Source organism: Mobula birostris, chromosome 11 (assembly GCF_030028105.1).
Source record: "Mobula birostris isolate sMobBir1 chromosome 11, sMobBir1.hap1, whole genome shotgun sequence".
NCBI lineage: Eukaryota > Metazoa > Chordata > Chondrichthyes > Myliobatiformes > Myliobatidae > Mobula > Mobula birostris.
This window is the reverse complement of record NC_092380.1, coordinates 108,603,908-108,627,636: the sequence shown is the minus strand read 5'-3', so window position 1 is coordinate 108,627,636 and position 23,729 is coordinate 108,603,908. Positions and strand designations below refer to the sequence as shown.

Below are 23,729 nucleotides of genomic sequence, written 5' to 3'. Positions count from 1 at the left end.
CCCACCATGCAGTATTAACAAATCTTCCCACTAGGATATTAGTTCCCTTCCAAGTTCAGGTGCAAATAGCCCCTTCTGTACGGGTCCCACCTTCCCTGGAAGGCAGCCTAATGATTCAAAAATTTTATGCCCTCCCTTCTACACCAAATCCTTAGCCATGTGTTAAAACTGTATAATCTTCCTAGGTCTGGCCTCGCTAGCACATGGCACGGGTAGCAATCCTGAGATCATAACCCTGGAGGTCATGCCTTTTAACTTCGCACCTAACTCCCTGAACTCCTTATGCAGAACCTCGTCGCTTGTTCTACCCATGTCATTGGTACCTACATGGACCACAACTTCTAGCTGTCCACCCTCCCACTTAAGAACGCTGAGGTCTTGATCTGGGATATCCTGGATCCTGGCACCCGAGAGGCAACTTGCCACCCAGGAATCTAGTTCTCATCCACAGAATTTCCTGTCCATTCACCTAACTAATGAATCCCCTATCGCCACAGCATGCCTCTTCTCCTTCCCTTCTGAGTCACAGAGGCAGACTTAGTGCCAGAGACCCCACTGCTGTAACTTTCCTCTGTTAGGTCATCCTCCCCCAGCAGAATCCAAAGTGGTATACCATTATTGAGGGAGATGGCCATAGGGGTACTCTGCAGTGGCTCCTTAACCCCTTTCCCCTTTCTGACTGACACCTGCAGCTTGAGTGTAACCACCTCTCTAGATCTCCTATCTATCACCCCCTCAGTCTCCCAAAGGTTCGGGAGTTCATCCAGTTCCAGCTCAAATCCTAATGTGGTTGTTAGAAGCTGCTGTTGGACACACTTCTTGAAGTTGTAGTCATCATGAATATTGGAGTTCTCCCTGCCTTCCCACATTCTGCAAGAGGAGCATTCAACTATCCTGCCTGGCATCTCTCCTGTCCTAGCTGAGCAGGTATGAAAAAGGGAAGAAAAAAAAACCTAAAGCTTTTCTGAGCTTTGCATTCTCTGACTGAAGCCTTGAAGAGCTACAGCCTCAAGGTCATCCCTCTGACTCTGTCCACTTAGATAATGGTCACTGTGCTTGCCCCTGCCTTCCTTTAATTTGTTCTTGCTAAACAATCCCAAATGCCGATTGACCGCTGATCAAAGCTCTTTTTCGCTGTTGAAAACCGGTGCAGCATTTTGTACTCAGGCAGTGAACTTGATTGAAGTCCGCCCCTCTCAAAACTTCCAATGTTCGAATTGGCCGCTGGTCAAAGCACATAGGGCAGACAATCGAGACAGTACGTTATCCATTGCTTTCTTTAAACTTGATGGTGTTGCGTGTTTGTAGCAAAGGGTACCATTCGGTGTCACACAATAAAAAAAAGGCCTTTTTCATTGGCATTGTGGATATCTTCTGCTCAAAATTTTTGAAGCGAGTTGGGGAATTTTGTAGGTTTCCATGTTTTGGTACTTAGAGCATCAGCACTATCTTTCTCACCATGTGCTTTCTTGAATTTAATGTGGTGTCAACATTTCCATCGAGACAACCAAACATCTGCTGCTTTAAAATTGTCATGATCCTGTTTCTTAGCCAGCTCCTCTGACTTGCTTTTTAACATCGGTCCACTGACACGCACGCCTCGTCTAGTTACAATGGAATGGAAAAGCATTGATTGAGAGCTTCTTCAACATTTGGATCCTTACCTTCATGCTTTCGTTTTTGGGATGTTCCCTGTTGTCCTCCGCATAATGTCCATTCTTCTCACAGTTTATCTTGCTGATGTATCAAGCTCCAGTTGTAGATTTTGGCACCAGTTATCTCTGGCAGCTAACGATGAGTTGTTTTAGACAGATGACTTTTAATTTGGCCCAGTATATTAATAGTTTTGGCTAGTGTCAAATGGGGCACAACAGTAGCATTGCAGTTAGCGCAACACTATTACAGCTGACGGTCTCAGAGTATCAGAGTTTGACCTTAGCATCCTCTGTAAGGAGACTCTCTGTGAAATGTGAGAGTTTTCTCCAGGTGTTCCAGTTTCCTCCCACAGTCCAAAGGCAGGTTAATTGGTCATTGTAAATTATTCTGTGATTGGCTTAGGGTTAGATCAGGGTTGTTCAGTGTTTCTGGGAGGTGCAGATCGAAGGGCCGGAAGGGCTTATTCTGTGCTCTATCTCTAAGTAAAACAAAATTCTTTTTGTGGCAACTTGGCAAGGGCCTGATATTTTTTTAAGTCAAAATAAAAACCAAAATGATCAAAAATCACTGTTTTTTGAATTGGCGTCCATCAGCCCAACAGGAAAACATAACACAAGCACATGCAGCTGAGGCTATTTAAAAACTGTTTGCTCTCAGCACAGAGTACCGTCTAACAGCGACACAAGTGCACGCGGCTGAAGCTAGCTACAGACCATTTGGAAACAGTCTCCTGTTCCAACTGAGCAGCATGGTGTCCCAAGTAAACAAAGGGAATCCCAGCTATTGCCTCAATTAAAAAAAAGCTCAAAAGTTCTAAAGTAAATTTATCATCAAAGAACAAAGTACATATCTGTCACTATATACAGCCTTGAGATTCAATTTCTTGTGGGCATACTCAATAAATCCATCACAGAATAATAACCATAGCAGGATCAATGAAAGACCGCACCAACTTGGGTGTTCAAGCAGAGTGCAGAAGACAACAAACTGCAAATACAAAAATAATGAAATAATAATAATAAATAAATAAACAATAAATATTGAGAACATGAGATGAAGAGTCCTTGAAAGTGAGTCCATAGATTGTGGGAACATTTCAGTGATGGGGCAAGTGAAGTTGAGTGAAGTTATCCTCTTTGGTTCAAGAGCCTGATGGTTGAGAGGTAATAACTGTTCCTGAACCTGATGGTGTGGGTCTTGAGGCTCCTGTACCTCCTTCTTGATGGCAGCAGCGAGAAGAGAGCATGTCCTGCGTAGTGGGAGTCCTTGATGATGGATGCTGCTTTCCTGCGACAGTGCTATGTGTAATTGTGATCAATGTTGGGGAGGGCTTTACCCATGATAAACTGTTTTTGTTCTTTAAGAGTTGTCCCAAATAAGTGGCTGCCCTGATTAATCGATTGTTCAATTAACTGAAATCCACTCTACTACCTTGATAATAAAGTGACTTTAAATGTTAAAAATCAAATTCATGGCCTGACCTTTTACCACTATATTCTTGGTTTGAAATCTAGCCAATACTAGCCATTAGCAATCAGTTATTTTGGGAAATTTGTCCCAGTTCCTCAAGGGCTTCATTTATATTAATCTCACTCAGGAATTTGCAGTGTGAAACGTAAAGTAGGAAAAAAAATCACTTCTGCTGTTGGGAGGACAAGTCTGAAGTTTGGTCTGAATCATTCTGGTGGGAGCTTTGCTGTCCTCCAGGTTGTTCTGTGTATGAGCTACACTCAGGGGCCACTTTATTAGGTACAGCTGTACACCTGTTTGTTGATGCAATCAGCCAATCATGTGGCAGCAACTTAGTGCATAAAAACATGTAGACATGGCCAAGAGGTTTCAGTTGTTGTTCAGACCAAATATCAGCATGGGGAATTAATGTGATCTGAGTGGCTTTGACCGTGGAATGATTGTTAGTGCCAGGTGGGTAGTTTGAGTCTGTACTGATTTCCTGGGTTTTTCACATACAATGGTTTCGAGAGTTTACAGAAAAACAAAAGAACATCCAGTGAGTGCAGTTCTGGGAGCAAAAATGCCTTGTTATGAGAGAGGTCAGAGAAGAATGACCAGGCTGGTTCAAGCTGACAGGAAGGTGACAGTAACTCAAATAACCACACGTTACAACAGTGGTGTGCAGAAGAGCATCTCTGAATGCACAACACATTGAACCTTGAAGTGGATGGGCTACAGCAGCAGAAGACCATGAACATACACTCAGTGGCAACTTTATTAGATTTGTACTTAATAAAGTGGCCTCTAAGTGAAAGTAGTGTGTGTTTGAAATTTTTTTTATATATATTGAGAAACAGCGCAGCCCTTCTCACCACACTGCCCACCAATCCCCCGATTTAATCTGAGCCCAATCACAGGACAATTTACAATGACCAGTTATCCTACCAACCGGTATGTCTTTGGACAGTGGGAAGAAACCAGAGCACCCAGAGGAAATTCACACAGTCATGGGGAGAATGTACAAACTCCTTACAGGCGCGGTGGGAATTGAACCTGGGTTGCCGATGTCGTAGAGTGTTGTGCTAACCAATATGCTACCGTAGGTCTATTCACAGCCCTAATACTAATCATTAAATTCTGCATTTAAGATTTTCAATGCAAATTTGACAATACAAATTTTAAAAATGAATGTTTTATAATAAAAGGACACCACCTCCAATGCTCATAAAATAAAGGAAGGCATTTGATTGCAGTATTATCTAGGTGCCAAAATACTAACTTTTAAAAATAATAAAATATTAATTATGTTTGCAAAACATTGGAAAATGTATTTAAGTGAAACATACAGTGCTATTTTTTTAAAAGGAAAAACTGGTGATACAGGATTTGAATTTTAAATCAAATTTGTGATTGTTAATTTTATGCTCAAAATATTAATCACGTGTCATATCTTCTGTTTTTATTTCCGGCAATGACATATTTAGTTTATATAAAGTGAATAATATTAGCGCAATAACTCTACATTATCACCATTACATGCCGTGTTGTATGACATCAGCGATCATGGTCTTCCCATGACTATGATTGTTCTTGGGCAAATTTTTCTACAGAAGTTGTTTGACATTGCCTTCTTCTGTGCAGTGTCTTTACAAGACAGGTGATCCCAGCCATTGTCAATACTCTTCAGAGATTGTCTGCCTGGCTTCAGCAGTCGCATAACCAGGACTTGTGATATGCACCAGCTGCTCATACGACCACCCGCCACCTGCTCCCATGGCTTCATGTGACCCTGACCGGGGGGGCTAAACAGGTGCTACACCTAGCCCATGGGTGACCTGCAGACTAGAGAGGGAAGAAGCACCTTACACCTCGTTTGTTAGAGACCTGCTACCCAAACTCTACATATGGACATTTAATAATTTTTACACAGAGAGTGGTGGATGCATGGAGTGAGCTGCCTGGTATGATGGTACAGTCAGATACATTGGGGACATTTAAGAGATGTTTATGTAGGCACATGAAAATGAGGAAAATGGAAGGATATGGACATTGTGTAGGCAGAAGAGATTAGTCAGCTATTTCATTTCTAACTTAATTTGTTCAGCACAACATTGTGGGCTGAAGGGCCTGTTCTTGTGCTGTACTGTTCTGTGTTATATGTTCTAATTCAGATGTTCACCTTTCAGCTTAAGCATAAAGACTCATCAGAGTTTCAATGGTTAATCAGATCACTTGAACGTCCATGAACTATTCACTTTGTATTCTGTTATTTTCCAAAAAGAAAACCTTTGATTTGAAGCCCAGGAGTTCAATGGGGTTGAGACTATATTTCTTAATTGGCGAGCGGTTCTGGGCCTTTTACCTGAGAAAGGATGTGCTGGAGAAGGTCCAGAGGAGGTTCACGAGAATGATCTGGGGAATGAATGGGTTAACATATAAGGAGCATTTGATGGCTCTGTGCCTGTACTTGCTGGAGTTTATAAGAATGAAGGGGGATCTCATTGAATCCTACTGAGTGTTGAATATAGAGAGGATGTTTCCTATAGTGGGGAAGTCTAGGACCAGAGGGCACAGTCTCTGAAGAGAAGAATGTCCCTTTAGGACAGAGATTAGGAGGAATTTCTTTAGCCAGATGGCAGTGAATCTGTGGAATAAATTGCCAAAGATGGCTATGGAGGCCAATTCATGGGGTATATTTAAAGTGGAGGTTGATAGATGCTTGATTACTAGGGAAGTCAAAGGTTACAGGGTGAAGGCAGGATAACATGGTTGAGAGAGATAATAAATAAGCCATGATGGAATGGTGGCGCAGACACAATGGGCCAAAGCACTTAATTCTGCTCCTATTTCTTATGGTTTTAGTTTACCGATTAGAGTTAAATTACTGAATTATAATGAAAAGTCATCAAATAAATCTCCCCCCTTCCTCTATCTCCCACTCTGACTTTTCACTTCTTCCCACTTCCCCCTGGTCCCCTCTTCTGGCCCTTTCTCCTATGATCCACTCTCCTCTCCTATCAGATTCTTGCCCTTTCCCACCCACCCGGTTTCACCTATCACCTTCCAGCCAGCCTCCTTCCCCTCCCCCTACCTTTTTATTCAGGCGTCTTCCCCCTTCCTTCTCACTCCTGAAGAAGGGTCTCGGGCCGAACAACGTCTATTTACTCTTTTCCCCAGGTGCTGCCTGACCTGCTGAGTTACTCCAGCATTTTGTGTGCTTTGCATAAAATACCCCTTGATGCCAAGGTGTGTGACATCAGTGTACAATCCTAGAATATCTGAATCCATTACTGAGCCTAACAGGTCTGCTCAGTTAGTGCTGAGTAGAATTTCAGATTCACACACTTATATCCATTGTCTCACAGCACAGCTCCACAGACTCCATTTCACATTTCTGATAATTGTTTTAATTTATTTAGACATACAGCACAGACAGGCTCTTCTGGCCCAATAAGCCACATCGCCCGGCAACCCACCTATTTAACCCTAGACTAATCACAGGACAATTTACAGTGACCAATTAGCCTAGTAACCCGTATGTCTTTGGATTGTGTGAGGATACCTGAACACCTGGTGAAAACCCACGCAGCCATGGGAAGAACACACCAACTCCTTACAGATGGCGCTGGAATTGAACTTTGAACTCTGATGCCCAGAGCTGCAGCATCATTGTGCTAGCCACTATACTACCCGAATGTGCAATATACCATTCAGAATTTACCCAAACTCATAAAAGTTACTTTATCTATCCTTTTTCATCTTTTATTTTATAAAAGCTTTCAAACAAATTACTGTCCAAATATCACTTATATATATTTTTTTCTTTTAAAAATATCTCCAAGTTATATTTTGGAATTCAAACAATTTCATCTTTGGTTGACATGTAGCTTGCAAATGAAAGCAAAAGTGAGAAGTTTTTTTGTACTGAAGAACTTTTATAAATCCCACTCTCCAATATTATAAAGATATGATCATGTAAATTAGGGATGCACACATTTAATTATTGAATCAACTATTGTTGCAACTGGTGATTTTTTTTTGTGTGTGGTTGTACTTCCTTCACTCATTGTAAAATGCAGCTATTACCTTGGCTGAATGGCTATAAACTACAATATCAAGAATTCTCTTTCTAGTCCAGTCTTCCCCGCCCCCATCAGCTTCCACAAACTCAAGCTATCTGAATAGAATTAAAGACAAAACTTGGCCTTTCTTGACCCCACATAACTAGCCCTGTTCATATTTCAATCTGTTTGTGTGTAAAGGCAGCCAGTCACATGAAAAGCTAAGCCACCTTCCTCCAACTTTTTTCCAACCATCTTCTTGTTAGCCACAAGCCCAGCTTCATAATCTACAAGGTTTCTTGTGCCATGAACTTTCCTCAGAATTAGAAAATAACACTATAAAACATCAGATTCTCCCTTGTGCAACAGCGCTGCATTTTTCTTTGGATGGTGGGCGGGGGTGGTAACAAGCACCCATTTTGGCCCCTCCCCCATCAGGATCACTTTCTACTTTGTTTGATAGAAAAAGAGCAATAAAAAAAGTTCTCACATTTTCACTTATTTTATACAGTTCTCCTGTAGTCATGGAGAGGAGGTTTTTGTTTGAGACCTTCTCTGCACATCCATTCAAGGCATGATATACCTAGAAAGAAAAGAATATTTTAGAATTTGATATTCAGCTATGTCTTTGATAATTGCCTTCCCTGCCTTCATATTTGTGTTAGTTGCTTGCAATGAGTGAATTTATTTTGACAAATCGAGCCATCTCTGGAGAAATCCCTCGGAAAATTCAGCAACAATTTATATGAGTCCTTCAGAAGGTCTTTTTGTTTTTACAAATTTGCCACTGTGGCAATTATTTTCAAATAAAAACCATAAGCTTACAAATGATTTTCTTTGTTGGGCTCAATTTTACAGTCTGTTCTCAAGGATTTTTATCATGGTTAGGCATGCAACATTTTTAGCTTAAAATGCCTTTCTATTCTGATTTAATTAAAAATTCCTGATAATGTACAAACATTGAAATATGCAGTGATGGTGATAGTTACAATGTAAACATTTCACATGTCGAGCTGCAGACTGAATATTGGAAAGCTCAAGATTAAATGATATAATATTCTGAACAAACCAAAATCTCAAAATATGAATAGTTTTCAAATTGTACTTGCATCATTATGTGACTCACATTGAACAGTAAATTTAAATACCTCAGGTTTCTGGTTTAAAGATTACTTTTCTATAAGCTTTTTTTTACAAAGCTAAACACGGATCTATGTAGCTGCAGAGAGCCAATTTCATTCAATTAGAAACGAAACCGTTTTTATGCTATGCCAAGCCATAATAGCATTTTATGTTCAATGGATGATGCCCTGATACGGTTTATGTGGTTGGAACCCATTCATCGGTGTGAGCATATAATTCAATGAATTTGCCTCTCGATACACAATTTGGCAGAGGAATTCATTTTCCTTCTGTTTGGTAATATGAATGTAATTGTTTGAAAAAGAACTTCATATCATGTATACATTTATATTAACAACCGCAATCGGGCGAAAGACTGATTATGCTAGCATTCATATCTACCCACATGAAACTCCAATGCCCTCTTGCCGTACAAAAGACTGGGACAAATTACTTATTTATATATACAGAACACACTCATAATGGCCAGCTGCAGGTATTTTTGGAAAGTGCATTTTAATAAGCTTCTATTCACTGTGTACAAATGGGGAAGAAACAGTTTACACTATAGAGTTAAACGCATAGGGCTTCCCATTCTACCGGCGAAATCAATCATTTGTCCAGACTGTGGGAGTCAGATTTAGTTAGTGAAAAGAGACCCATATATAAACAAGTCAATAACTCATTGTGAGCTATTGTTGGTCTGAAGCAGCGTGCTTACAAAAAGCTGGCCCACTCTTCTTAGAATGAGTGTCACTATATTCAGCAGTGGGAGAAGTCCCTTTGTTTCTATTGGGTACTGGCTGGAGTTTATGTATGGGAAAGAGAAATGACCGATTAGATTTCCCCCCTAAAAAAGCCTTTGCCACCATCATGCACAGAGCTTAGCCTTCTTTATTTACATTGAACATATTTTGCTAAATGTGAGCAACTCATTTTAGATGTGACATTACACCTACTTACCTCTTTAACACCACTGAGACTGAAACCTACACTTCATCATCAAAATAACTAGCTACACTTATAACAGCGAGAGATTTCCTCAAAAGAAACACACCTCATGCTGGTGCAGTTAAAACAACAGTAATGTCACAAACTTTGAAATGTGTTGTGAACAACGCGAGAGGCTAACGGAGAAGTTTGACAGTTTGCAGTAGTTGCTGGCTGAATTGATTAACTTTTAAATGCACAATATCTCTTGGGTTATTGGAAAGTCACTGTATAAATGTGCAGGAAGAAGTCGAATTATCTTTGATTTTCTTGCTTATAATTTTCACTGGTATTTAAATAAGCCATCATCCAAATCGTAGGTCCACAGCTCATCTATTTACAGACTGGAGAGTAATTTCCTCAAACTACCGGGGGCATGCTAATCACAAAATGACCCATGCTGGAGTGGGAGTCTTTCTAACGTTAAATGTTTCATACTTTGCAACAAAAAGCAGAGCCTACATATGGTTAATCTTGCAGAATTATTCAATCTTGCTTAATAACCAACTAGGACAAATTCCTTATTAAACTCAAGAGAGCAACCAAACTCAATTTTCCTTCTTAGAGTAATGATTTTTCACTTCCTATTTTGGGAAAGCCTAATTTTGAAACTTGCTGCTAGCCTCATGCCTCAACCTGGAAGGTATGTTCAGCCAGAGGCAGTAAAGCACTAAACAAAAATAGAACATAAATGGAATGTTGCCTCTGTCTTCCTACCTCCCTTGAGGCTATTTTGCTGTCACCTAGTCATCTTAAAACCCAATAAGCAAGAGTTTGCAACTGTGGTGTTGGTGAAAGCAGGACCAGGGAGCAATTCTATACAGTTAAAACTGTTTTTACTTTGTTTTATATCATCATTATTACTACATCTATTGGTGCAAATTCTTTCCAGCACTCTCACTGGAAAAGAAAGAAAGTTTAAAATAAACACACACAAAATACCGGACCCTTCCCCCAAAAAGTCGATTCTTTATTCCTTTCCATAGATGCTGCCTGACCTGCTGAATTCCTCCAGCATTGTGTGTGTGTTACTCTGGATTTCCAGCATCTGCAGAATTTCATGTGTTTAAAATAGACGAAATACACAATTCCAGCATCTGCAGAATCCCTTGTTTAAAATACACAAGCATCCCTTGTGTTTAAAATACACAAAACACACAATTCCAGCATCTGCAGAATCTTTTGTGCTGAAAATCTTGAGGAGAATGCAAAAAGTGTTGAAGGAACTCTGTGGGCCAGGCAGTATCCCAATGAAAGGTCTTGGCCCAAAATGTCAACTGTTTATTCCTCTCCAAAGAAAAGTTTAATTTATTTCTTAGAAAATACCCAAGATATATTTTTTGACTTATCCCTTTCCACAGATGCTGCCTGACCTGCCGAGTTCCTCCAATGTGTGTGTGTTACACTGGATGTCAAGTATTTGCAGAATCTCTTGTGCTCAAAATATATTGTGGACTTTCATATTGAGACCAGAGAATACATCAGAATGGAAGTTGTGCAAGTGAAAAAAATGCTTCAGGAAAAACACATTTAAAAAGATGATATAATAGAGATTTTAATTTGAAGACCTACAATCTGGAAATTGCTGTTCTGAAAATAATAATTCTGGATTAAAACCAATTCCTTTCTGCCTTATCTGTTGGACTTGTTATTTTTTTCCCCTGTAGTATAAAGTCTGACCTAGCCTGTGAAGCTTGGAGTTGGCAGCTGTGATTGCAGTGCAGATTTCACACAGTGTAATTACTGCAGTGACACTAGGACTGAGAGGTAGAGAGAGAAAAGACCCTACAGGTTATTAGTACTAAACACTGGGAGGAATCAACGAGAGTCAATGCGTAATTTTGAGGACGATCAAGCCTCATCAGGAACAGCAGGGAGGAAAGTGCTCTACTTCATCATCTCACTCTTCTACTTTTGTTGAAAATTACAGTAATTAAAAAAGAGCTAAGTACTTCTCAGGCAAGGGGTCTTTTTCTTTATCCATCACCTTCTAGTTCAGTGCTGATTTTGCCTGACCTTTTCTGGTGAAGTCTATCAGAGTCACCACGGATCTTTGTTGAGTGCTTCGCTAAAAGCTAATTACTACGCAGCGGATGATTTGTATTGATCAGAAAAGGTAGCGCAGTAAATGAGAGAACCAACACCCAGGCATTGGCAATCGAAAAGTAATTCCTGCCCCATAGAAACCAGCTCTTCTACCTCACTTATTAGAAGCAGCTGTGATGTTTTCAATCGATAGGCAGCGATGGATTGATTCTTTTGACTAAAATCTTTCTTCCGTGATGGGTACAATCAGTGGCCTGGGACATCAAAGGTTCTGATCCGAATACAGTACCCTGGGTCCCTCAGCTTTCTGTTGGCACACAGCCATAATGCCAAAAGCAGTGTGAGCCTTTAATTTTAAATTGAGTTATTGCCATTACTTCAAAATGTGCAGCATCAAATTTTTAGTTTTTATGTAAACAGAGTATCAAAATCATATTTTAAATACAGTTTCTAAAATGATAGGTCTTAATTAAAACCAAATCCTTTTCTTTTTGTCTTATGTTGTAAATGTTGAGATTGATTTACCATAAGACCATTTCAAAATATTTTTCCTTAAATTGAATGGATGAATTCTTGAAAGCAAGCATTCTGTAATTCCTAGCCTTGGATATAATATCAGAATCAGAATCAGGTTTAATATCTCCAGCATATGTCATGAAATTTGTTGAAATATCTAAATTTTATTGAAATATTAAATGTTAAATATTAAAATCATATGACCAAATATACATATTTCAAACAATATAATGTTAATTTATTAGATACATTCTCACAGATTCTAGAATATCAGATGAAAAGCAGAGGAATAGTTAATGTCCACACTAAATATTTCCAATTTTAACCGGTCAGACAGAAGGACTAATCTGTTTAACACAAATAGGCAAAGGCTGGTTTAAGACATCACAGAAAGGGATGTTGTACAAAAATATTGAAATACAGTAATTATTCTAAACTCTAAGGTCTGCTGAGAAGACTTTAAATGAAACAAATTCTCTGCAGCTGAAAGATTAAGAAAGTTGAACAAATGAGCAATTGTACGTGTCTATTGATGCCTACCTGCTTTGTCTAACCCTGATGTCTGTACCTGGAGAGCAAAATGCTCAGTAGAGGGAAAAAACAACTTCAGACCTTAAAATCAACTTCCTGCACCGAAGTGAAAGTATCAAAGCCAGCTGAGGTCTCATATAGAAAGAGGCTAGTTGCAGAGGATGTGATGAAGGATCGCAAAACAAAATGACTAATGGCCATGAACTTTTAGGACGCCAAGTGTGATTTTAGTCTGCCAGTGAGTATTTTGATGAACTCTGCTTTATAACAGCAATTCCCCCTTTAAGTCTTGAATGCTTTCAGCATGAACACCCGCACCCCTTCATCAGCTGCTTCTGCCTGATGAGATTTCTGTTTGCAGCCATGGTAGGTGTTCATACAACAACTTTATTTCCATCAACCAAAAAGGAGTCTGCTCTGATGTACGCTGAAGTGCACTGTGCTTATCGTCTGTTGATGCTTTATTTTATACGAACCTAGGCAACAAAAAGTGGGAGGTTGATAGAGAAAAGAAGAAAGAAATGAATGAAAGAGAGGAAAGAGAAAGAGAGAGTTGAGAAGAGAAAGGAGAGGGAGAGGGAAACCAGGAGGGATGCAGAGAGAGAGCGGGAGAGGGAGGGAGAGGAAGAGAGGGTGTAGAGAGAGAGAGAGTGAGGGGAAGAGTGAGAGAAAGAGAGAAAGATAGAGAGAGGGAGAGGGAGGGATAGGGGGAGTGTGAGAGAATGAGAGAAAAAGATAGAGACAGAGAGGAAGAGGGTGGGGTAGGGAGAGGGAGATGGGGAAGAGAAAGAGAGAGATGATATGTCTCAGTGGGACAGTCAAATCTATTTATTCCCCCCGCAATTACAGAAGTTTTCAGATTTCTGTTATTGCATTTCAAACCTTCCAAAGGTATTGACGATAGGTACCTATTCTCAACAACCAAAATACAGCTCAGGCAAGAATATAATCCATACTATACAAAGTACAATTTTATCCTTTAGCATACAAATGGAAAATCTTTCTTCTTAAAGGCTTCAAGAGGTGCCAAAGTTATTTTCGTTCTAGCACTTTCATGGTAGAAATAGTTAAAAAATCTATTTAATATAACCTTTGCTTCAATATATCAAAGGAAATTTTACAGGTTCAAGAAGACATTCTGTAAGATTAGTGCTACTTTGATTTTGATTTTTATTCCTCCATTGCTAGCTTAGTGTCATATTACTTGGACATAATTAGTTCAAATACTTTCATGCTAACATAATTGTCTAATTCCAGGCTTTTTCATGTTATTAATCTTTCATGGTTATTTATTTTCCAGCAAACTTACCTTTTGTTAATCATTTCAATAATCTACTTAGAAGTTTGGTAAATGTCAGCTGCATTTGCCCTTGAACTTTAAGAATAGGCTTCCTTTTACACCAATGCTAAACTGTTGCAGTACAGTCAGTGGCCACTTTGTTAGGAACACCTGTACGTCTTGCTCCTTAATGCAAATATCTAATCAACCAAACATGTGGCAGCAAATCAATGCATAAGCGCATGCAGACATGGTCAAGAGGATCAGTTGTTGTTCAGACCAAACATCAGAATGGGAATGAAATGTAATTCAAGTGTCTTTGACCATAGAATGAATGTTGGTGCCAGATGGGGTGATTTGAGTATCTCAGACACTGCTGATCTCCTGGGATTTTCACACATGACAGTCTCTAGAGTTTACAGAAAATAGTACGAGAAGCAAAAAACATCCAGTGAGTGGCAGTTCTGTGGATTGAAATGCCTTATTAATCAGAGAGTTCAGAGGATAAAGGCCAAACTAGTTCAAGCTGACAAGAAGGTCAAATAACCAGGTGTTGCAACAGTGGTGTGCAGAAGAGCATCTCTGAATGCACAACACATCAAATCTTGAAGTGGATGAGCTACAGCAGCAGAAGACCATGAATATACACTCAGTGGCCACTTTATTAGGTACAGGAGGTACCTAATAAAGTGGTCACGGAGTATATGTTGCATTATTTGGTTCTGTGGTCCTTTGAGTGCTGTTCTCCTTCATTTCAAGCTAAAGCAGCTCCACAATTTATAATTGTACATTGATCTTTATCCATTGTGGATGGGAGATGAATGTCACTTTACCATCACCTCATTTTCCCCTGTACCATCCTTTACTCAAAGTTCAAAGTAAAGTAATTATCAAACTACATATATGTCTCTATATACAACCCTAAAATTCAATTTCTTGTGGACATATTCAATAAATCTATAGAATAATAGTCATAACAGAATCAGTGAAAAACTACACCAACATGGGTGTTCTAACAGTATGCAGAAGACATCAAAACTGTGCAAATACAAAAAGAAAGTAATAATAATAAATAAATAAGCAATAAATATTGAGAACATGAGATGAAGAGTCCTTGAGAGTGAGTCCATTGGTTGTGGGAACATTTCAATGATGGGGCAAGTAAATTGAGTGATGCCTGGCCTGCTGAGTTCCTCCAGCATTTTGTGGGTGTTGCTTGGATTTCCAGCATCTGCAGGTTTTCTCGAGTTTGTACAGTTGAGTGAAGTTATCCTTTTTGGTTCAAGAGTCTGGTGGTTGAGGGGTAATAACTGTTCGTGAACCTGGTGATGTAAGTCCTAAGGCTCCTGTACATTCTTCCTGATGGCAACAGCGAGAAGAGAGCGTGTCCTGGGTGGGGTCCTTGATGATGGATGCTACTTTCCTGTGACACACTTCATGTAGATGTACTCAATGGTGGGGAAGGATTTACCCGTGATGGACTGGGCCATATCCACTACTTTTTGGAGGATTTTCTGTTCAAGGGGATTAGCATTTCCATACCATCCAAACGCCGACCTTTTTCTTTTCCTTTGAATCTATGCATGAGCTGAAGGGCTATTCATGTTCACATTTTACAGCATCAGACTCAAATGAACTCTTACATGAACTCTGTTTTACGCAGCTCTCCAGTGGTCTTTTAATGGTTAACTGCAGTAACCAGTCTTCTTCAGTAGTTGGTTTACCACAAATAAAACCATTAATGTTTTAAGCACCAAGAGACTCCAACATTTGCTAATACTACATAGAGAAGAAAATATTTATTTATTGATAGATTGATTGATTTATTTAGAGATACAGCATAGAACAAGTCCTACCGGTCCAATGAGCTTCATCACCTATTTAACTATTACAACTCGAGGCTAGTCACGAGACAATTCACAGTGACCAATTAACCTACTAACTGGTACGTCTCTGGATTCTGAGAGGGAACCAGAGCACCCAGAAGAAACCCATCCCCTCATGAGCATGAGGTACAAACTTATTACAGAGGGCACCAGGACTGAACTCCAAACTCTGATGCCTCGAGTTGTAACTGTATTGTGTTAATTGCCACGCTTCGGTGGCATCCGTTGGAACATTATTACCCATTATTCAGATATCTGTAACACTGAAATACTATTTTCAGCACTTCAGATTAAATTTAATTTTAATATCTAAGAATTCACAAAACCGTAAGAAATAAGAACAGAAATAGACCATTCAGCGCATCAAGTCTGCTTCTCCATTCCATCATGGCTGATTTACTGTGCTTCTCAACTCCATTCTCCTGCCTTCTCCCTGTAACCTTTGACACCTATATTAATCAAGAAACTATCAACCTCCACTTTAGATATACCCAATGATTGGCCCTCCACACCCATCTTTGTCAATGAATTGCACAGATTCACCACCTTCTGGCTAAAGAGATTCTTCCTTGTTACTGATCTAAAGGAACGTCCTTCTACTTTGAAGCTGTGCCCGCTGGCCCTCGACTCCCACACCAGAGGAAACATCCTCTCCATGACCACTCTATTTAGGCCTTTCAGTTTTTGAAAGGTTGCAAAGAGTTCACCTTCTCCTACCAGCCCCAATTCTTCTAAACACTAGCGAATACAGGCCCAGAGCCATCAAAAGCTCCCCATATACTAAATCTTTCATTTTGGGATCATTCTCGTAACTTCCTCAGGACTTTCTCCAATGCAAGCATGTACTTTCTAGAGATGTGGCCACCACTGCTCGCAGTACCCCAAGTGTGATCTGACCGATGCCTTATACAGCCTTTATTCTAGATTTCTCGAATTCTTGGTGATGCCTTAATTATCGTTTTTCCTTCAGGTACAAGGTCAATGCCTCCAACAACTTTCCCACCTCTGATGTTAGAACAACTGTCCTAAAGACATTGGGCTTATCCTTTCTCCCTTTTCTAAACAGCAGTGGACCATTTTGCCACTTTTTATCTTTGGTGCCAACTCAGTATCCAAGCACCACTAGACTATCATGCTCAGTGCTATCATACTGTAGTTTCCTCTTGTACGTCCCCACTACTGAGCACATCTACAAGGAGTGCTGTCACAGAAAATCAGCATCTATCATCAAGGACACCCTCCAACCAGGCCACGCTCTCTTCTCACTGCTGCCATCAGAAAGGAGGTACAAGAGCCCTTGGGTCCCATACCACCAGGTTCAGGAACATTTATTACCCCTCAACCATTGGGCTCTTGAACCAGTGTGGGTTAAGTTCACTTACCCCAACACCGAACCAATGGAGTCAATGTCAAAGACTCGACAACTCATTTCTCAATATTTATTATTTATTTATTTATTATTATTGTTTTTACTTCTTTTGTATTTGCACATTTTGTCGTCTTTCGCACATTGGTTGTTTGTTCGTCTTTGTTGTGTGCAGTTTTTCATTGATTCTATTGTGTTTCTTTGAATGCCCACAAGAAAATGAATCTCAGAGCCGTAGATGGAGATATATATGTATATACTTCTGTACTTCCCTCAGATCCTAGGATGCATCCCATCTGATCCTGGTAACTTACCTACTTTAAGTCCAGACGTCTTTTTGTAATATCTCCACGCTGCCAATGTCAGTGTGTCTGATAATATTGATAACAGTAATCTCCTCTGTTTCCTTACCACACCACACCATTTAGAAAATGTGTAAAACTCATTGCTTAGCTTGGATTGGCAGGATCAGAATCAAGTTTACTATCACTGACATGTGTCAGGAAATTAATCGTCTTGTAACAGCAGTACAGCACAAGACATACAAATTACTGTTGGAAAAGTAAATAAATAGTGCATAGTATTATAAATTACAAGAGGGATATATAATAAATGAATTAATATTGCAAAAGGAGAACAAAATAGCGAGATAGTGTTCATGGGTTCACGGACCATTCAGAAATCTGATGGTGGAGGGGAAGATGTTGTACCTGAAATGTTGAGTGTGTGTCTTCAAGCTCCTGTACCTCCTCCCTGCTGGTAGTGACAAGAAGGAGGTAAGTCTTGGATAGTGAGGGTCTTTAGTGACAGATGTCACCTTCGTGAGGCACTGCCTCTTGAGGATGTCCTGGAGAGCGGGGAGGGTTACTATTCTGGAGTTGCCTACTTTACCCCATTTAAAGAGTGCCAAGAACTGAAGTAATTCAGAAAGATCCCCTTCTTAACTAACTAGTGAAAGCAGAAATGAGAATGTGATCCACATCCTGAGAATAAATAAAAATATATGAGAATTTGCGTTAGTTTATTGAATTGTGCTGGTTGGTTAATTAGCTACTGTAGTTTACTCTTTGTGGTAGGTGTAGATAATTATACAAAGGATTGAAAAAGAATTAATGGACATATTAGAAGAGAACAAACTAGAGGGGTATTGGAAAAGTGGAATGGGAGTAGTGAATTGCAATATTGGGAGCCGGCTTGGATGCTGTATTGAGATGGGGATAAGTTAAGGCTTGCAATGAAGTGGATTCACACAGATCATGACTTAATTTAAATTTGCTATTAAATTCATGAAGGGAGAAGGGATTAAAGATTAGTTTTATTAGTCGCAGGTACATTGAAAAATCGAAACATACAGTGCCATATATGTCATTTTGCATCAATGACCAACACGGTCTGAGTATTGTCCTGGGGGCAGCCAACAAGTGTTGGCATAATTCCAACGGCGACATAGCATGCTCACAAGTCACTAACCCTAACCCGTACGTCTTTGGAATGTAGGAGGGAACCGGAGCACCTGGAAGAAACTCACAGGGTCATGGGGAGAACGTACAAACTCCTTACAGACAGTGGCGGGAGTTGAACCCCAATCACTGATCACTGGCATTGTGAAGTGTTATGCTACCTGCTACACCACTGCACTGCCCCATACGTTCACGTTGTAATGTTCAAATAAATAAATGGACATTTCAAGTATTTATATTGACATCACAATCTCGATTATATTACAATAGTTGTTTGTTGGCTTCATTGTTTTAAAAAACAATGATGCTAATATCATTTACGTTTTCCCTCTTCTTGTCTCAATTCTTACTTTGACATCTCCCTTTATAAGTTCACTTAGTTATCTATTCGTCAGTAATGACTTCTAAGACCACCCATTTTTTTCTTTGTCCTGAGGAAAAATATCCCCCAGTTTTGTGATATTAATATTGATTAGCTATCAATGGTATGTTAATGGTTTTAAATTATACACATGCATAACAATAGTACGTTATATTATTGTTGAGTGGCTCATCGAGCTACTCAACGACAACATTCGCAACCTGAGCAACAAATCTTTTCCAACATCTTCAGGTACATTATATTATAAAGCAGTATAGGCCCTTTGGCCCACGATATTGTACCAACCTTTTAGCCCACTCTAAGACTAACTTAACCCTTCCATCCTACAGAGCCCTCCACTTTTCTATCATCCGTGCATCTATCTATGAGTTTCTTAACTGTCCCTAATATATCTGCCTCAACCTCCACCCCTGGGAGGGCGTTTCAGGCACCCACCATTTCTGTGTAAAAATCCTACCTCTGACATCCTCCTTATACTTTCCTCCAAACACCTCAAAATTATGCCCCCTGGTATTAGCCATTTCAGTCCTGAGAAAAAGTCTGTGGCTGTCCACTCAATTTATGCCTCTTATCATCTTACGCCTCAGTCAAATTGCCCTTCTTCCTCTTTCACTCCAAAGAGAAAAGCCCTCACTCTCCCAATATTTCCTCATAAGACGTTCTCTCTAATCCAGTCAGCATCCTGATAAATCTTCTCTGAACCCCCTCTGAAGCTTCCACATCCATTCAATAATGAGATGACCAGAAATGAACACAGCGCTCCAAGGGTGGTCTAACCAGGGTTTTATAGCCATAACATTACCTTGTAGCTCTTGAACTTAATCTTCACTAATGAAGGTCTACTTGCACGTCATCTGACATGTGACCACACTTTTGAATTCCTGCTGTATTTATTTCCAGTTTGAGCTTGCACACGCTGAGCACGTTCACATTTGTCACTAAAAAGGCAGAAGACCTTTTGATCAGTTCCATATCAGAGTATTTTTTGGCAGTCTCTGGAAATGAATTCTCACCCGTGCCCTGACAGTCTTGATTTACTAATTTACCCTCGCATGGTGCATTTGCACGAATGGATTAACTTTTTTGAACTTGTCAGTTTGTTCAGATCAACCTGTATTATATTAAGTAGGTGGAATAATCAAATATTAAAACTTGAATTCAATGTGTTTGTCACAAACTAGAAAACCTGCAGATACTGGAAATCCAAAGCAACACACACAAGATGCTGGAGGAACTCAGCAGGCCAGGCAGCGTCTATGGAACAATCGATGGTTCAAGCCGAGACCCTTCACCAGGACTATGTTCGTTGTGTTTGTGCTATTCTGAACTGGCACCAAATGGACTTCAAGACGATACATTGAGAGAAATAAAACTAATGTGTCCCTTTTACAAAAACATGATCTTTTTACAGAATCTACAAAGTCAAACTTCAAAGTAAATTTATTATCAAATTATATATATGTCATCATATATTACTTTGAGATACATTTTCTTTGCAGCATTTACAAAAAAATAAAAAAAACACAATAAAATTCATGAAAAAATCTATTTATAATCAAACACTGACAGACAGCCAAGGTGCAAGTGGAGAGAAATGTGCAAGTAAAAAAACGCTAAATGAAAATTAAATAGCATTGTGAACATGAATTGTAGATTCCTTGAAAGTGAGTCTGTAGGCTGTAGAATCAGTTCAGTGTTGAGGTGAACACTGATCCACACTGGCTCAGGAGCCAACGGTATGTGGTCATCTTTGACATGAACTCTGGCTAAACCCTGTTGTTGATACCAGTATCCGGTTGAGAAAGCATCATTTCTTTCTCCACATCCTTGCCAGTAGTACAAATTCCAGAGGGTGGAGAACCCTTGGAATCATTTGCTACAGAGGGCTGTGGAGACCAAGTCATTGAGTATACTTAAAGTGAAGGTTGATAGGTTTTTGATTAGTCAGGGTGACGAAGGCTATGGAGAGAAGGCAGGAGAATGGGTTTGAGAGGAATAATAAATCTGCCATAATGGGCCAAAGAGCCTCATTCTGTCTTACTGTCTAACTGTTTTGGCAGATCATATTTCATGATTTTTGATGAAGTAATATTTAACGAGGGTAACAGTGACGATATGGTGTATGAAGATTTTCGGCATGTTTTTGATAAGATGCTACATAACAGGCTTAATAATCAGCATAAAGGAAACTTTGATGACATGAATATGAAGCAAAAAAAAAAACAAATTACTGGAGGAGTCTGCCAGGCCAGGTAGCAACTGTGGAGGGAAATGAACAGTTGACGTTTCTGCTCAAGAACACTCGGACTCCCAGTGAAGGGTCCTGACCCAGAATGTCAATTGTCCGTTCCCCTCCACAGGGTTAATTTCTTTCCTCTGGATCCGCGGAGTTCCTCCAGCTGCTTGTATTTCTCTTCACTCCAGATTCCAGCCTCTGCAGTCTCTTGTGTCTGCAGTCTACATGAATATGAAGATTGTAAGGAGCAGACAACTGAAAAACATGGCGAATGGTTACGCTTTGGCCTGGTGAAAGTGAACAGTGGTGTTCCTTAGTTATCAGTGTTGGGATCGTTTGCTGGTAATACAAAAATTAGGCAGTTATAGGACAGTGCAGCACAGTACAAGCCCTAGTTTCTTACTTACTACCCGTTCCACCTGCTGGCATTTAGGGCAGCAATGAATGTCCTCCATCTCTGTCTGGCACGTTGTTCAGAGCTTCCTTCATCATGCCACTTGCTTCCTCTCAGTTTTCACTACAGTCAGTCATGTTAAGCCCCAGGTAGAGACTCAGGAATACTGCTGCAGTCAGATGTAGAAGGATTCTTCATTGCTGTTTCCATAATTTTTGTCTTACCAGTCAGAGTTGAAACCCTGAACTTGGAGGACCACAGAACCACTCAGAGTTTGGCCTTTACCCTTTGATCTATTTGGCATTTGTTTGGCCAAAGCATAAAGACCTGACTGCAGCCAGTATAGTTCTCTGGGTCACTGAAGCATGCAAGTCTCCAAACCATAAAAGGATGTGGTCCTCTTGGAGGCTATGACATTGTACTGACCTTTTATCCTCATCTAAAATCAACCTTACTCTTCTCTTCCACATTGCCCTCCATCCATTTTTCTATCATCCATGTGCCTGTCTGAGTTTCTTATGTGCCCTAATTAATCTGCCTCTACCACTACCCCTGGCAGGGCATTCCACACACCCACCACTCTGTCTATAAAATAACTTTCAACTGACATCACCCGCTATACTTTCCTTCAATTCCCGTAACATTATGTCTCTTCATATTAGCCGTTTCCACACTGGGAAAAAGTCTTTGGTTATCCACTCACTCTATGCCTCTTACCGAAATTATATCAATCAAGTCTCCTTTCATTTCCCTTCGCTCCAGAGAGAAAAGCTCTAGCTTGTTTAATGTATTCCCATGTGAACCACAAACGGGATAGTGATGTACTGCAGCAAGAGATAACCAGGCGGAAGGATTGGATGAGTGCTTGGTACACAAAATATAATGCAGAGAAATGTAAGGTGGTGTATTTCTTTACAAAGAAATGAGAGAGGCAATATGGAAAAGAGATGTAAGAGCGAAGTGGCCAGGGAGGAAGTGTGTAGAAATCAAAGGAAGTCACAGGACTTCAGAAAGCAAGCACAAGTATGGACTCATCTAAAAGTGCTGAAGCTATGCTGAACCTTTACGAAACACTCCTCAGCTTCCATCAGTCCCACTGCAATCAGGGAGGAGGCTATGGAGCATTCACACCAGGACCACCAGATTCAAAAACAGTTACTTTCTCCAACACCCTCACTCATTAACCCAACCCACCCTCCACTCCTCCACAAACCTCACCACCACTACTTTATCACTTCCTATCAGTCACGTTATGTAAGGCATGGACAGAGTGGATGTGGCAAAGTTGTTTCCCATGATGGGGAAGTCTGGTACCAGAGGGCATGACTTAAGGATTGAAGGGCGCCCATTCAGAGCAGAGATGCAAAGAAATTTTTTTAGCCAGAGAGTGGTGAATCTATGGAATTTGTTGCCATGGGCGGCAGTGGAGGCCAAGTCATTGGGTGTATTTAAGGCAGAGATTGATAGGTATATGAGTAGCCAGGGCATCAAAGGTTATGGTGAGAAGTCGCGGGAGTGGGACTAAATGGGAGAATAGATCAGCTCATGATAAAATGGTGGAGCAGACTCGATGGGCCGAATGGCCGACTTCTGCTCCTTTGTCTTATGTACAGACACTCCTCTGTCTAGCATCACTTTATAAACATAGTCAGTCTGTGTATATAAGCTAATTTTAAATATTTATTTTTATTATTGTGCTCTTTATACATATTCTGTTTTTTTTTATGCTGCACCAGATCTGAGTAACAACCACTTTGTTGTCCTTTATAGTCGTGTACTGAAGAATGACAATAAACAATCTTGAATATTGAGCTGGTACATTCTTCTGGATAGCATATTATAGTAAAGATGAAAAGTTTTTTCACATCAGTCTTCACTGTGGAAGACACTAGCAGTATGGTGGAAGCTCCAGGTGTCAAGGGCCATGGAGAGTAGGTTCCTGGGAAACTGAAAGGTCTGAAGGTAGATAGATCACCTGGACCAAATGGTGTACACCCCAGGGTTCTGAAAGAGGTGGCTGAAGAGATCTTGGAGGCCATTAGTAATGATCTTTCAAGAATCACTAGATTCTGGAATGGTTTCAGAAGACTGGAAAATTGTAAATGACACTCCACTCTTCAAGAAGGGAGAGAGGCAGAAGAAAGGAAATTATAGGCCAGTTAGTCTGACCTCAGTGGTTGAGGAGATGTTGGAGTCGATTAATAAGGATGAGGTCTCAGAGTACTTGGAGGCACATGATAAAAAAAGGGCTTCCACAAGAGAAAATCTTGCCTGACAGATCTGTTGGAATTCTTTGAAGAAATAACAAGCAGAATAGACAAAGGTTGCCAAGTACCTTCTCCTTAGTAATAG

General features: G+C 40.1%; 1 protein-coding gene across 5 annotated transcripts in view; it reads right to left on the bottom strand.

Annotated features, from left to right (window-relative positions):
• Positions 1-23,729, bottom strand: part of LOC140205303 (doublecortin domain-containing protein 1-like) — a 566,682-nt gene that overhangs the window by 354,552 nt on the left and 188,401 nt on the right. For all 5 annotated transcript variants that reach the window (XR_011887817.1, XM_072272825.1, XM_072272826.1 and 2 more), the window contains one exon: positions 7,660-7,752. Coding sequence is in view for 4 of the 5 variants with exons in the window: in XM_072272825.1 (XP_072128926.1) it covers positions 7,660-7,752 (93 nt within the window). In the remaining variant the exon portion in view is untranslated. The remainder of the gene's footprint in view (positions 1-7,659; positions 7,753-23,729) is intronic.